The sequence below is a fragment of the Micromys minutus genome (assembly GCF_963924665.1).
Source record: "Micromys minutus genome assembly, chromosome: 30".
Classification (NCBI taxonomy): Eukaryota; Metazoa; Chordata; class Mammalia; order Rodentia; family Muridae; genus Micromys; species Micromys minutus.
In genome coordinates, this window is record NC_137965.1 from 14,125,513 (window position 1) to 14,142,089 (window position 16,577).

Consider the following 16,577-nt stretch of genomic DNA (forward strand, 5'->3'; position numbering starts at 1 on the left):
ATGTGATTATGACACAGAGAATATCCAAGAGTGGAGCACGTTCCTCCAGAGCGGATGGTGACTCCTGCAGACTCCTTGGCCAGGGGAGCGCAGAGAGGCAGAAGATGAGGCCTGCCACGAGCTTTTGGAAAATGCCTCTGTCTGAAGAAATGCAATAGTCTGTCACCACAGACCACCTCCGTATGCCGAGTCCTGTCCATCTTACACTGCCTGCCCTGACAGGTCTCATTTATCTCTGTCCAAGTGTCACCCTCCATCCCCTGCACAGCCATCTCCTTATCTTACACAGTCCTGGGCTGAATGATGACAGGTACAGATTCTTCGGGACCAACAGTACCTCACTGGAGAAAAATTTGCTGTCCTACGGTGAGCTAAGAGGGCATTGCTAACTCAGAACCAAACCTTGGGACTCTGTCCCCATGCCCCTCTGAGCCACAGCTGCTGTAGGCACCACATTTAAGGCTCATTACCCCTTGAAACTCTCAAGTTCCTCCGACCTTCCCCCTTGGTTTCCAGCTTCTGCAAGGACTGAACCAATCATTACTGCTTTTCTGGAACTTTCTGTTGCCTTGGATTTTGCATGCGTGTTGGAACCAAGTCCAATATCACACAATATCCATCCCAGGAGCCAGCCTTACAGATGGGCCAGTTAACTGCCCTACTTGACCACTGGCTTCCCTTGTTTTCAAGAACTGCTAATGCTCCAATATGCTTCTCATTAAAACCCTCTGAAAGTATTCAAGACTGGAAGCAACAGAGGAGAGAGCGGGGTGACCTAGCAGTTAAATTTCAGATTTGTGCAAATACTCTTGATATGTATATCCTTGGTTTAAAACCATCATTTTCAAAGTTAAAAATTAAATCGAACTTTTATGGTTCATGCTAATAAAAAAAAACAGACATTAATCATCTTTGGGGGAAATACAGAAATCAGATACATTTTTCACAAAGACAAGTATTGTGGAAAATGTGGGGCATGTCTTCATAAGTAAAATACAAGATAAATAACTTGCCTCATACTTTATCTCATTATATTGTATTCATCATAGAATTTCAGAATATATAACAGAAATACAGATTACTATACAGTTTTATTCCATTAGCATACACTGTGCATCTCTTATATCAGTTAATATATTAAAGCTGTGTATAATCCCAGTCTCCAGAAGACACTGGTTGAAGGATCAGGCAGCCCTAAGCTCTATAGCAAGTTCCAGGGCAACCTGTGTTGCAGGAGACCTGTCTCACAAGCCCAAAGGGAAACAAAGAAATAAAGAAAATGTTGGATACCACTTGTTCTTGTTCCTGTTCCAGAACATTCTGTAGTAGCTTCTGCTTGGTACTAAACTCTTGGTGTAGACTTTCCCACTTCACTCTCATCTGGTCTTCAGCAAATGATTTTGCCCCTTCCATCCCCAACTCCTGGGATAACACATCAGGTTTTTCACTATTAGAAGAATAAACAGTTTAAGTTTACAATGTGTGCAAGAAGAAGAAGGAGAAGAAGAGAGAAGGAAAAAATAGTGAGACAGATCTAGCCTCAAAGATTAGAGCAAGATTATCTTATTCATGGGCTTATACCTCAAAAAAGCCAAAGTAGAAACACTAAGTCTTCACCCACATTTTCTTTATATATCTGATCATGAACACAGGGAGTATTAAAAACCCATTGAAAATGGCTAAGTATGAAATGAACTACAGTATGACCATAGACTGGGATCCTTTGATAATCAGCCTCAAAATTGGTTCAACACTGGAAAACGGTGGTCTAAGGAGGACTTTTACCATGATGGGTATAGGGATGTTCAGGATATAGAGGGACAGAAGATGAGGAGACAGAAGGAAGCTGTGCTGTGTGAAGGACAGCAGGCATCTCAGGTCTATTTAAGGACAGTAGGGATCTCAGGTCTACTTGGGGGCTGGGAGCAGGCACTGGGGGATGGGGGCAGGAACTGGGGGATGGGGGCAGTGGTAGAAGCCTTGCCTTGGCATGCATGAGGCCCTGGGTTCCATCCCCAGCATGGGGCAAGCAGAGAAGGGGAGCAGAGTGTCTGTGACAGCAGTTAGCACCGGAACACGGGATAATGTGCACCACTTCTCTTGGAGCATCAGCTGTCTCATCGTATGAGTGAACATGACACTTAAATGTTGCACGGTTTTGAAAACTAGAACATACATGATGCCTATAGCTCTATGTATGAATGGCTACCATCTAGTATGTGGGGGTCAGTAATGTACCTGTTGACGTACATTGATTTTAAAAATTAATGCTGAAAAATAAAAGCCCCTAACTGAATGGATTGTAAACACACACACACACACACACACACACACACACACACACACACACACACACCTTCAGTGGGAAAGAGTTTGAAATCTATGAAATTAAATTTCTTTATGTTCTTCTGCACTGGTTACAGCATACCTGTCTCTATTCATTGTTTGCATGAAAATTCACATGGAACCAAGGGACTAATTGCCACTCATGGTCTTATACCTCATCACTGGCACATAGAAAACAGTAGCGGATTAGTTTTACATTAGAAAGTTCTCTTTTTCAATTCTCATGGGGGGGAAATTTTTTTTAATGTCAATAAATTCTAAGCTGGTTTTCCTTCATAGCCTTAGAAATAACTGGGGATTTGACAAGAGGGTGTGAACTGGACTGAATGACACTGAAGGACAATTTTTCTAAGGAATTTATATAACCATTGAAGAATCCATAAGTGATAATTATTTTTAAGTTAATCTTCACAGAAAGCCTGCACAGCCAGACAAATTTCTTGTTCCCTGAGTTTAATATTTGAAAGAGCAACTAAAGCAACTTGTAGATGTTTATCTGTTGTCTGGGTTCTAGCCAATGCTGAAGGCCAAGGAGAAGAGAAGGGGAGAGGAAAAAAAAAAAAAAAAAAGCAACGTTTATTTTTTTTAACCTTAAGAAACTTGCACAAGATTCCCACAGCTCTTTTGTGGAACTGACTGTCTGCCAAGCCCGAGGCCCCAGCTGTCTCCTTTGTAAAAGCAGAGACTTAAAAGATCTGAGAGACCAGGAAGGATGTTTGAATGCTCTGAGCAGGGAGTGAGGGTGAAGATGCTGTTCTGCTAACCTGGAACAGTGTCTCCCTTGTTTGGGGCTTTGCTGATGATGTATTTTAAAGACCTTATCACAGGTCTTTCTGAACACGGGGGCGCAGTAGCAACTCTTTTGACTCTTCCACACTTTGAGGATGACTTAAATGCAAAAACTATACATCCCATAATATCCGCAATGGATGGACACTCAGAATCACAGTGTCAGTGCTGACTAAACCACACAAACACTTTAGTGCCCACGTGCGCCATCTCCAGAGACCCAGATGGACATGATACTTAGTTTTAATCCACATTGGTCCTCAGTTTCCGTGAGCATGATTTCTGATACCACGATGTAATTTTGTTAAAGATTACAGATACAGATTACAGCTCGATACACAGGCATATCCCATCCGCTATCATGCCGTTACCTCTGGTTCGAAGGCTCTCCCCTCCCCTTGTCTATTTTAATATTTCATCCTTCTGCACATAAGACTTTCAAAGTGTCCATATCCCCAGGATAAAAAAAAATTACATGTCGTAATTATAGGTAGACAGCTGATTGGAAGTCATAACACCTAGCCTGCACATACATCCATATTTTTTAAAGAAAATTATTTTTTTTAGAATATTCTGCAAGGGTTCTTGAGAGGAAAACACTCTGGTTAGGTATGGTCCTCAGCTGGAAATATCGTAGATTGGATTTGATAACACATTTTTCATTTGACTGAGAAAATGACCGTCCCTGGGAATGGGTGTGTTGAGCATCCAGGAAGGTAAAATCATTAGCCATTATCAGTAGCCATTGTTCTATCAGCAGGACAAAATGCTTGGCGATGTAGGGGTCTTTAATATCCTAAAGTGAAGTGGGGGTGGGGGGGTAATGCCTTGTCTGGGAAGTAACTAAGGAGCTAGGTGTTCCCTTTTCTCAAATGGCAGGGAAACACAAGAAGAGAAAAGTTGCAGTTTCAAAACATACCCAAGGCCACCTGAGCCCTCTGCGGCGGAATGCTGGGTTAGAATCTCCTCTCCACGGCTAGCTACTGAGCGGAGGAGACTCTTCTGCTCAGCTAGTTCCTGTTCCAACTCCTGCACAAATGCAAACACTGTGGTCACTCCAAGAGCCCTTGATGGCTGCTGTCACCATCCCTGCTTTCTATCAACAGAATGTAACAAGGGTTCTGAATAGCTGGAAATCTGAGCATGGCTTAGGCAAATAAATGCTGAAAGAGCAACAGGAACAGAACATTTTGCTGGACAGTGGTGCCCCCGTGTGGTCAAATGCATTCCTTCCTTTCAAAGTCAATGCTGCCTGGGACTAGCCAGGACAGACTCCTCTCAAACATCAGTTCAGGACATATGCTTTATTATATGCTTTATTATCAGCCGATCTGGTTTGAGCTCATTCACAGTAGGTGAGTTCGCACGTCGACATGAGCAGATACTGATATATGCCTTATACACAGAGTTGGTTTCCCTGAATAAAAAATTAATCAACAGAATCATTTGTGTCATAACCATTTACATTTGGATCTTGTGAGGAGTCTGCTAGACAGTAAGAAGCACATTTCATTTCTTGGGGGTCAAAAATGTATTTCAGAGCTTTGCCCATTCTCAGAGGCCTCCGGGGACTTTTGTGTATAGGAAAACAAATGCAAACATCGCATATACTGAAGAACCACTGTGTCAATCCTTGGGATGTCGTTGAGTGGGGTGCTCGCCTGGCCCAGGTTCCATTCCCAGTGTTAAAAACAGAACAGAACGAAACTCATGTCAACAAAACCTACAGCCATAGAAACACCACCCTCAAGTTTCAGTCCCAGCAGAGCTGCCTAGAAGAAGGTGGAAAATGCTTTACCTTTTGCTGCTGGAGGCGGCTCTGCCGCTGATGGGTCCGAGTGGTGCAGGCTTGAGCCAGCCATTCCTGTACTCCGGGGCTCTGAGTGGCTGTGAAGTCAACATCATTCTCCTCTTTCTCTTGTGTGGCTCCCTGCTTTGAATAAGATGAGACAGGAATCAGGGGCCATACTGACAGATTAATCCTCCACCAGTGAAATGAGCCAATTCAAGCCAGATTAGAAGCTGCTCCTCTGGGGAGGACAGTTCTCTGGCCCCAAGAAAGGAGGACAGGGAGAAAGGACAGAAAGAGTATGGGTGCCACAGAGAGAAAGAGAAGGAGGGAGGGAGGGAGGGAGGGGAGTGAAATGTTTGGATTATATAGGGAAGAGCCTCTGGGGGAAGGGTAGCCCAGCCCAGGGCTGGGAAGTTCAGGAATGGGGGCAGGGTATGCCAGGTAGGGACTGAAGGATGCTGGGAGAACCCAGAGGTCAGGTCTGCTTTGGTACCTAGGATATGCGCCATAGTCCCTTGTCCGAAGGGTTGAAACCACCCACAGGAAAACCTCACACCACTGGAAAAACGACTCCTTTGGTGTGGTTGGTATAATGACTTCAAAGCACCATCATTTCAACATCACACCACATTAAAAAAAAAAAAAAAGATGGTAACACGAGATTTTGACACTTTTAAGAACAAGAATAAGCAGATGATTTTGCCCAAAAGCATTTATAAGGAAGCCCATTTTTTCCAGAGTAGCCATCAAATATTATTCTAATTGTTTTCACATAAATATAAAACTCAACCCTTTGATGAAGTCACACAAAGCTAAAATGTTACCAGATAATCATTACATGTCAAAACTTTGCTGACCTTCCTCTAAAAGCTGAACCTACCCTGCGACACTGCTCTCCAGGATACACGGTATCTATCCAAAACGGGCACAACAGCAAGCTCTTGCTCCTCAAACAGATTTTCTAGAAGGTTACACGCCAAAGAGATCAGCACCTTTCAGCAGCAGTGAGTTCACAGTTGGGTTCCCATTTTAGAATTCGGAAAGAGCACAACATGATGGTCAAACCTGGCTGTCAACCTTAGCTGGGTGCAAGGCACATGGGAGACGGGGAAGACGTACTTCTCCAAGTGCCTGTTGGGTCGTGAGGGCTCTGTCGCAATCCACAGTTTTCGCTTGCCCATGGATTCAAAGTAGAGTATTGAGAAGTTTTGGAAACAAGGCAAAAAGGAGCCCACCTATGGGGAGAGGGTCATTGGTTCCATTTGAAGGGTGCTTTTTCTTTCCTTGCCTGAGCCCGAAAAGCTTTGCCTTGCTCTTAAGCTGGGATGTCTTTGCCTTGCCAGTAACATTAACGCCAGGTCATGGAGTCAAACTTCTGAAAACACGAAGCAAAACTAAGTCTCTTGGCCCTAAAGTTATCTCTATCCTTTTTTCAGAGTGCTGAGATGCTTAGTAACAAACACACAGCAAGGGCTCTCAAGATGGCTGAACAGCCTCTGCTCCCCCACACCCACCTGCCCCCCAGCCTAGCCTCTTCTGCACTGTTTTCAAGAGATACAGGAAGTGGTCAACCACGGGAACAGTCTCCTTCGAGAGGCAGAAAGACTTTACTCACCCCACCCCCAAAACTGCACTCACAAGAAGGCAGCACTAACTAGATTTGGGGGATTAAAAACTTAAAATTACAGAGGACACCAAGTTGGGAGAGATGGTATGAGGGTCCTGGGGCTTCTAAGGAGGGGAAAAGAAGTGGTCATGATCAAGACACATTGTACACTGTGTATGTATGCATGCATGTATGTATGTATGCATGTATGTATATATGTATGCATGTAAGTATGTATGTATGTATAATAGTTTCAAAGATTAAGCAAAAATGTAAAATGCTATATAAATGACAAATATAAAATGTTTATAAAATAAATGTATAAAAAAAGAAAGTAGATTGTGGCTCCCAACGGCACCCACGATTCCCCTAGATTTGAATTAACTAGAGAACTCTTCATTTGTGAACTCATGCTATTCAAAAGGAGCTAGTTATATACATCTGTATAATAAATAGCTCCCATTGGCCTGGAGGCAAAGGCAGGTGTATCTCTGTGAGTTGAAGGCCAGTCTATTCTACACTGCAAGTTTCAGAGAAACCATTCCCTTCCTGCTCAAACTGGAGTTTTCCAGTGCTGCCGTGGTGCACGCCTTTAATCCCAGAACTCGGGAGGCAAAGGCAGGTGGATTTCTGAGATCAAGGCCATCGTTGTCTACAGAATAAGTTCCGGAAGAGCCAGAGTTACAGAGAGAAACTGTGTGCGTTCATGTGTGTGTGCATGTGCTTGTGTAACTCAAAGAGATTTCCACATGTCCTTAGGTCTTCTTTTCATCATTTCTCTCCTGGAGAAATGGAGAGAATGGATCTTTGGGATACATGCCCTTGGGGGGTGGAGGGCTGGGACATGGAGCTGGAGGAAAATATTAACATAATAAAGTGTCAATTAACTGTGGGGACAGTGCTTGCCATCCTAAAAATTAAAAAATAAAATAAAAAAAAATAAAGTCACGGGAGTTTTAAGGGACTTGGTGCCATGATTACAAATAACAAAGCCAAAACATGTTGCTTTCTCTTTATCCCATGACCACCCTGCCCCCACCAATTCACCAATTCCTTTCTGCTTTGGGAGTTTGGCTATGGAAGAAAGCAAAAAAAAAAAAAAAAAAAAAGCAGTGACTTATCACCCAGATAGCCCTCCTGCCTTGTTATTCTAATGGAAGGTCAAAGGGCCACCTGGCCTCAGGCTTCACACTGGGACCAGTTAAGGAGACTCAGTTCAGGGCCTGAGTGTGTGAAGATGTGAAGAGATAGGTCAGATTTACATACATATATATATATATATATATATATATATATATATATGTAAATATAATATATATATATATGTTACCCATTAAATACATATTATGCATGACGCACTGCTATTGTGTCCCAGAGTCCTATGCAAGAAGCAGCCAGAGTTGGGACCCAGATAACTAACAAACTTACCAGCAAGGCTGAGTTACACAGGAGGGCCAGAAGAGAGAACAGGAGGCAAAGGGACAGAAGGTGACAGGAAAGGCAGGCTAGGTTAGTCTGAGAGCACTGTCAGAGGGGAATGACTACAGGAACATGGAGAACCTGGACAGACCAAGGGAGGGAATCCCAGAAGTAGAGAACGGCTATGGACCCAATATGGCCTCCCACAGAAATATAACTGAGAACATCAGCATGGAAGAGGCCGTTGTGGCTAGAGTCTGAAGAGGTATCTACCTGGATCATCTTGCTATCAACCTTGGAACTGACACTCCTCTGTCCCTTGCCCCACCCCCAAGTGGGAAGGCAGATAAGAGTCCCCCATTCCAGTTCAGCCAGCTTACCGACAGAGGCCCCGCCTTTTCTCTGAGTTTCTGCATTCTAACTCACCTTCAGGGAAAAAGCTTTGGGTTTCTATACTTGAGTTTTCTTTCCTGCAATCCCATGATTCATGGTTGCGCTGGCTAGTTCTATGTCAGCTGGACATAAGCCAGAGTCATCTGAGAAGTGGGAGCCTCAATAGAGGAAGTGCCTGCATAAGATCAGACTGTGGTCAAGCCTATGGGGCTCCTTCTTAATTAGAGATTGGAATGGGAGGGCCAGCCCTGGGCTAGCTCCTGAGTGCTATGAGAAAGCAGGCTGAGAAGGCCACACAAACCAAGCCAATAATCGGCATTCCTTCGTAGCCTCTGCATCCATTCCTGACTCTGGGTTCATGTCCTGATTGTATCATGCCCTCCACAATGAAATACGATTCAGGATACATAAGCCAAAGAAACCCTTTCCTCTCCAAGGGGCGTTGGTCATGGTGTTTCATCACAGCAATGGCAACTCTAATCCAACGGTTGACTGACTGAGACCATGGACTACATCTTTGTCTCTGTACCTTGGTGTGACTGCTCTAAGGTGAAGCAAGCCATCTACATGTGGAAGATATAGTCCCCATCCCACACTTCTACGCTCCGGGCGTGAGCTTCCTTTCCTTTGACAGGCGCCAGCTTCCCAACTCAAGTAGGACAATGTGAGTGTCCTTGGCCTAAAAGATGCTATTTGTATCTTGCAACACGTTTGGAGCGGGTGACTCGTCACCCCTTGTTCACTACGCATCCCTCCTTCACAGGGATTCCTCCCAAAGACAGCAGGATCTCTGGAAAGTCGAGGTTTAGGTGAGCGGGGTTCTAGCACAGGAGACCAGAGAACACTGTCATCGCAGAACGAACTCTCAGAGACCCTGGCTCATTCAGGCAAGGGAGGAAAAGCAGGTTGGAGAGAAACTTGGCAGGATAAAAACACAAGACCCACAATGACATCTCAAGGAGTCAGCATGCCAGACTCAAGTCCCCAATCAGACATCCCAGCTGCCAGAATACCAGCCCTGGCCACGAGCTTCTGTGCCTTTTCTCTTGGGATCCAGGCCACTTCCTTTCTGCTGTTTAATCCAGCCAACGTTTGTTTCCCGGAGCCCATCCAGAAGATCCCTTACAGACTCCCCATGGTACACAGGACCCACTCACACTTCTACATGAGTTATTCTCCTGGGACTCCCAGGGCGTCTTTCAAATCGCCAAAGAAAGGCTGTGCTTGTAAAAGACAGCAGTCGGAATGTGAGCCCTCAAGAACCATTTGTACACTGATGGACTTTCAGGTTCTGAGAATTCATCTGTCTGACTAAGAAAGGCCACAGCTTCAGATTAAACAAGCAAACTCACAGAAAACTGTCGCTTATACTGTGATTTCTATGTGTTTCTATTTGGGTTTTTCAGTTAGTAAAGTTTCTTCATTCGGTCATTTTGGAAGCCAAGACTTGGCCCTCAGAAAGCAAAACTGATTAAGGATCTAGTTCATGCTTCAGTTCTTTCCCCCCTGGGATGAGATGGTCCTGGCAGAAGCATCACAATCCTGGAGATGACAGCTTTTCCTTCTGCCAACGGAGGGAGAACTGAGGTAGTTTCTGTTACTAGAGACTCACTGGGCAGAACATCCAGGGATGCTTATTTTGGGAAAGTAGGGCAGCCACCGCCTTTCTTCCTGGAATGTTCCTTGGAAGAGCAGTGAGACTCTGGGGCTGCTAAACCTGAGGTGAACCATTTCTTCACAGAGCAGTTTGCTACTCACTATAGGGGGAACTTTACCCTGCTTCCATTGTTCACATTGTGTGGAAATGACCTAAGCTCCCTATGAAGACAGACAGCTTGGGATTCAGGGGCTTTTCACATGTCCTTAGGTCTGCATTTCTTCATGTCTATCCGGGAGAAATGGGGAGACCGGGTCTTCACTGATACCCATGCCCGTTCACTTTGTAAAACAGAGAAATAAAGTAAATGGGCAACAGATATTACACCCCACACATAAACAGCCGCATTGAGACATATAGATTAGGAGTGTAGCTCAGGGCCACAGTAAATGCTGAGGTCTGCAGGGCAGATATGATTCTGGTGTAGGGAACCAGAGAAGGATGAAAAGGTAGAAAAAAAAAAGAAGAGAAGGGAAGGGAAGAGGAGAGGAGAATAAGGGAGGAGGAATAGAAGAGGAAGGAAAGGGGAGGGGAAGGGAAGAAGGAGAGGGGGAGGGTAAAAGGGCACCTGTGCCCTATGCCCTGTGCCCTTTGCTGTGGCTATTTCCCAACAGTTCAAAGGCCTTTCATGTTCCTCCGTTAAGATCAAAGTCTCTAGGGCATCTATGATGCTGTCTTGGGCTTCTTTCTCAGCACTGAAACCTAATTCCTACTGTGATGTGAGATGGAAGGACTGTGGGAGGTAACCGTACCATAGCTAGCTTTGTTAGAAAGGAGGCCTCAGCTAGCCTCTTCCCCACTTGAGGACACAGGGAAAAGATGCCATCTGTGAACTGTGCAGAGATTCACCCTCACTAGACACTGAAGCGGCTGGCATCTTATTCCAACTTCCCAGAACCTAGAGCAGTGTGCACTGTGATTAAGCTGCTTAAGACAAGAGTTTAATTTCATTTGTTACACACTGGCTTTGGAGATGAAGAGTGTAATCCCATCTGGCAGTCTTCCTAACACTAGCTTTCCCTTTGGCTGGATTGTTTTACACACACACACACACACACACACACACACACACACACACACCATTCACTCCTTCAATGTGTACAACAGTGAGTTCCAGGATAACCTGGGACACATAGTAAGACCCTATTAAAGAGAGGGGGGATGGAGACAAATATAGTAAAATAAAAGTTCGTGCATATCGCCTAACATGACAAAGTTAAACGTGCCCTTTAAAAATGTGAGACAGGTGTCTACAACCAATCACTAGAGTCAAAATGTTCTTCCAATAAACAATAAACAAATAAATAAAATGTAAGGACACAAAGAAGCTGAAATCTAAAGAAACTTGAGAGGCAGGTCAGGAAAACAGTGCCCAGAAAACTCCAACTCCAAAATGTAAAATTAAGTTGACAATGAGGAATCACGGTGTTAGGGTGGGAAGATTCAATGACCTGGCATAAGGGGGTGGGGAAGAGATGGTTTAAATGCAGAAGCCACATAAAATGGTCTGAATACGTCTAGAGAGGGGACAGTAAGAGGAATCCAAAAGAAAAGCAAATTCATTGCATCAGAACCTCATCCTCCGAAGATCCACGTGGTCAGTCAATGCTAACAGCCTAGCCGGAAACCCAGACCCAAGGCAGAGTGTAAAGAGTCAGAGGTGCTGAAAAGTTACTGAAACCAAGCCTGTTTATATGTATATGTGGCCTCCAACTTCTTCTGCGCTGCCACACTTGCAGAGATGAGTGTGGTCAGTGCGTCACAAGCGCCGTCAGCCCAGGCTTCAGGCAGCCACACTCACCTGCATGTTGAGCTGTCTGTCATGCAGGGCCCTCTGCAGCTCCACGAGGCTCCCTTTGAGCATCCTCAGCTTCATGGCCAGCTGCTCTGCCTCATCCTTCGTGTGAGCCTTGCCCTCCAGCAATAGGTTCTCATTGTGCACAGACAGCTGGGACAGGGCCACCACTTTCTGTTCTATCTCCGCGAGCATGTTCTGGGAAAAACACAGAAGGGGACAAAATTCTCACATCTCAACAGCCAGTTTCTAAGCACAGCCTTCAATAGTCACTTACCACACAGGCAGGTATCTGCGGATTTTTCTACTTTGAAGAATAAGGTATATGCTTGGGGGTGGGATGGGGCTGTACTTCTTACCTTTTTTCCTCTTTTTAAAGAAAGTAGATACTTTATACTTAAAAAATATATTGGAAAAGGTGTACTGGAAACTCATTCACTGTATAGCCAACAAGCACAGAGAAAGGGCTGCTGGCCAAATGCTACTCCATGATTAGTCTCAACACTTTAGCTTGCTAAAGGTAGTAAAATTATCACACAACAAACTTCTCTCAAACTTCTGGTCAATTTAAAAAGGGATTTCTTTCAAAACATTGATCTCTTTTTAAAAAAGCTTTATTTATTGATTACATATAAATATACTGTAGCTGTCTTCAGACACACCAGAACAGGGCACCAGATCTCATTACAGATGGTTGGGAGCCACCATGTGGTTGCTGGGAATTGAACACAGGACCTCTGGAAGAAGAGTCAGCTTTCTTAACCACTAAGCCATCTCTCCAGCCCTCAAAACATGAATCTTAAAAACCATGCTGCCTACTATCTTGCAATCCTGCCTCAGCCTCAAAATCATGGGTTTTATGGTACCACGATCAGTTTCTTTCTGTCTTCATCTTTTTTTTTAAAAAAAAATATGACTCATTTTGATCTTATATTTAAAAATATTTTTCTCATTTCTAGCACAAATATTGAAGTTTTTCCTCCAAGATTGAAACTAAACAGAAAAGAAATGATCTTGTTCATTAAAAGTAAGATCTTTTATGAAACCGGAAAAGAAAAACTTGAAAATAAGTTGTTTTCTTTTCTATATAAATTATGTTGTTTTTATGACCTTAGCCTCTAAACTCTTTGAAATGGAGGTCTGTGGTAGTTTGAATAAAAATGGTTCCCATAAGTGCCCCCATAAGGAGTGGCACTATTAGGAGCTGTGGCCTTGTTGGACAAAGTTTGTCGCTGACGGTGGGCTTTGAGGTTTCAGATACTCAAGCCAGGACTAATGTCTCTCTCTCTCTCTCTCTCTCTCTCTCTCTCTCTCTCTCTCTCTCTCTCTCTCTCTCTCTCTCCCCCCCCCCCGGTTGCCTGTCAATTCAGATATATAACTCTCAGCTACCTCTCAAGCACCATGTCTGTCTGAATGCCACCATGCTTCCGACCATGACAATAATGGATTAAACATCTGAAAGTGTAAGCCAGCCCCAGCTAAATGTTTTCCTTTGTAAGAGTTTCTGTGGCCATGGTGTCTCTTCACACCAGTAAAAACCCTAAGACAAGGCTCCTAGTTACTTATCGATGATAAAAATATGTTATTTTCCTGTAGGAAATCAAGATTATTGGATTATTGTCACTCCGTCAGCTCTTAAGAATAAGATTTCATGGTGGCACATCCCCAGCAGAGACAGGCAGATCTCTGTGAGTTTGAGCTTGGCCTGACTTTGTCTCAAAACAAAACAAAAAACAAACAAAAAGGATTTCATACCCAATTAAAAAAATACAAATCTTTAACTAAAATTGGGGTTAAGGGCTAATGTCCCACCTTTTTATTTTTGGGAAATGAATATATTTCTGGGCGCCATTGGTCTGGCAATGTGATGAGGATCTATAATACCCTTTGAGGCCCAAGAAAATTATTATTTTTGTTTTCTATTAAAATCAAAAGACTCTGGGGATGCACACATCCCTGGGTTTGGGAGTCTAGGGATCCATGTGTTCCTGTGTTTGGTCGTCACCATGGAACAAAGCAGTTGTGGCAGTGAGAGCTGTCATCACAAAATTTGAAGTCTGGAGTTAGGGGCATTTGGAGCTCAAGGACATCCTTGGCTACTTAACGAGTTCAAGGCAAGCCTGGGCTACATGAAATCTCAAAAGAAGCAGGAAGAAAGAAAGAGAGAGAAAGAAAGAAGGGAAGGAAGGAAGGAAGGAAGGAAGGAGGGAAGTAAGGAAGAAAGGAAGGAAGAAAGGAAAGAAGGAAGGAAAGAAAGAGAGAGAGAAAGAAGAAGGAGGAAGGGAGAAAAGAAGGAAGGAAAGGAGAAAGGAAGGAAGGAAAGAAGAAAGAAAGGAAGGAAGTAAGGAAGAAAAGGAAAGAAATAGAACTTAAAGAAGAGGAAAATTAGAAAGCTGATTTAATAGTTAATTCAGTAGGTCTTACTAGTCTATGTGTACTCTTCACCACAGGGAAAATAGGCCTCACAACTCAAAGTCTTGAGACTGGCTCTCATTATGTAACTCTAGGCTATCATGAAACTCTTGATGTTGTACAGGTTAGCCTTAAACTCCTGGACATTCTCTGGTACTGTCTCCCAAATGCTGGTGTTAAAGGTGTACACCACTATGCGTCGCATGTGGTTCTAATCTCATTCATAGCCAATTATAACTACAAAGCAGATTTTTAAATTCCAGATTTTAAATTCATAAGATTTTCTTTAACATTTCCATAACTTACCAGGCTCTATTTAACTGGACTAATGTCTATTTTGAATGACTTAAAATAAATACTTGATTTGAAAAGACAAGTTGCTTGATCTGTTTAGCTTCAATGGCATATACTTCTAGTTCCTTAAAATGCTAAGAAAACACATTTTACTACTTTGTAAATGTCCTGAGCTGTAGTATCAGAATAGTGCCAACGATACCATAGGCTATGAGACTTTCTTTGAAAACACATGCATCTGAAAGAGGGGTTGGCAAAAACAATCTAACCAATGGCTGAAATACTAGCTTGGGTGTTAATTTTAAGCCCTAAGGAAAGAGAGAGAGAAAGAAAGAAAGAAAGAAGGAAGGAAGGAAGGAAGGAAGGAAGGAAGGAAGGAAGGAAAGAAAGAAAGAGACAGAGAAAGAAGGGAAGAAAGAGGGAGGAAGGAAGAAAAGAAGGAAAAGAGAAATGAAAGAAAAAGAACTTAAAGAAGAAGAAGCATCCAAACAGACACCTCAACCTCTGACAGTAGAAAAAAAAAAAAAAAAAAAAAAAAAGACTAGGAGTCATTGAAAATGCTCCCATCCACTTGTTCAATCTCCATTATCAGACCAGAGGGTGATGTTGCTCGTACATAAAGAAACACTTGAAGCATTGCATGAACAAAGTGATAATGATCAATATCATAAACCTCCAGACATGAGTAAAGAAAGACCACCGTGGGACACTACACACTTAAGAAGAAAGTAGATTTCACTGAAGCGGTTGGTGTATCTCTTTTGATGACGCATGGGTAAAACATGAAACTGTCTCACTGATATTCAAGCCCAGTGGATTGGACAGGGTTATCAGGACATTCTTTTGTTTTATTTAGGTTATTTTTTTTTCTTTTTTTTTTTTTCTTTCTTTTTTTTTTTTAATTTATGTGTATTTGCCTGCAGGTACATCTGTGCAACATGTACATGCAGTACCTGAGGAGGCCAGAAGGGGGCATCGGGTCCCCTGAGACTAGCGTTACAGATGGGAGTGACTTGTGTGTCTGGAATTGAACTCAGGTCCTCTGGAAGAGCAGCCAGTGCTCTTAGCTGCTGAGCCATCACCCCAGCCATTTGAATGAGAGATTTTCATCGTATTTCACTCATGTGAAGTGTAATATGTTAATAATCATGAAGGTGGATGGGAACATACAAGTTCACTGTTTCATGCTATGTTGGATCCTACAGGTATACGTTAAGAGCTCGGTCCTCAGCCTGGTGCTACTTGAAGGAGATAGAAGCCTTTATGAAATGGGGTCTTAAGGGGGATTTTAGGTGCTTTGTGTAAGGAGACTGTGGGTGCTTATATTATCCTTCCCTTTGGTACCAAGAAATAAATGAACAGTCCTCTTCCATGTGCTCTGTGTGTCTAAAGCAATGCTGGATATCAACAGGATGGAAATAAACCTTTCTGCTTTTTAAGTTCTTTTTTTTTTTTTTTTTTAGTAGCAAGAAGTCAGCACCAGTATCTATAATAAATAATAATGATAAAAACCTCTTTGTAAGGCTAGGGTTGTACCTATGGATGGGGACCTTGCCAAACATACGAGGCTCTAACTTTAATCCTTGCTATTTCTTGAGAAAAGGAGGAAGGAAGAAGGGAAGGAAGGAGAAAGAACAAGACTACATTGAGGTAGACAACATTTAAGGAGCCGGGCATGTGGCTCAGTAATAAAATGTCTGAATTTGATTCCCAGAATCAAGCCAAAGTTCAAACCAAACCCAAAACACTTTTATGGAACAGTTCTTACGCTTCATAATCTTTATGGAACCCCCTCTTACGTCAGTTCTCAGAAACCTGACTTGAAAGGAACCAGTTGCACCTTTAGAAAGACAACAGACTCCCTGGCTTCCTAACACTAGTTTCCTAAGCACCATTTGAGGACTAGGTTCAAAATAGCAGCTGAGCACTTAGGAAGGCTCCCAATTAATTACATTTATTTCAGATTGACTCACTGATACTAATTCTTCTTATTTAGTTTATATTTCTTTGGTTCGTTGACTGGTTTTGTTTTGTTCTGTTTTGTTTGAGACAGAGTTTCTCTGTATGGCCCTGG

At 43.1% G+C, this 16,577-nt stretch overlaps 1 protein-coding gene across 9 annotated transcripts in view; it reads right to left on the reverse strand.

The window, feature by feature from the left end:
* SYNE1 (spectrin repeat containing nuclear envelope protein 1) overlaps positions 1-16,577 on the reverse strand; it is a gene marked incomplete at its 5' end in the record, with an annotated part of 433,140 nt that overhangs the window by 119,430 nt on the left and 297,133 nt on the right. For 5 of the 9 annotated variants that reach the window (XM_080941780.1, XM_080941778.1, XM_080941782.1 and 2 more), the window contains 4 exons: positions 1,291-1,447; positions 4,055-4,164; positions 4,934-5,065; positions 11,804-11,995. In XM_080941780.1, coding sequence (XP_080797906.1) covers positions 1,291-1,447; positions 4,055-4,164; positions 4,934-5,065; positions 11,804-11,995 — 591 coding nt within the window. Of the gene's footprint in view, positions 1-1,290; positions 1,448-4,054; positions 4,165-4,933; positions 5,069-11,803; positions 11,996-16,577 lie in introns of all 9 variants that reach the window. The other 4 variants (XM_080941779.1, XM_080941776.1, XM_080941777.1 and 1 more) reach the window with 1 other exon arrangement.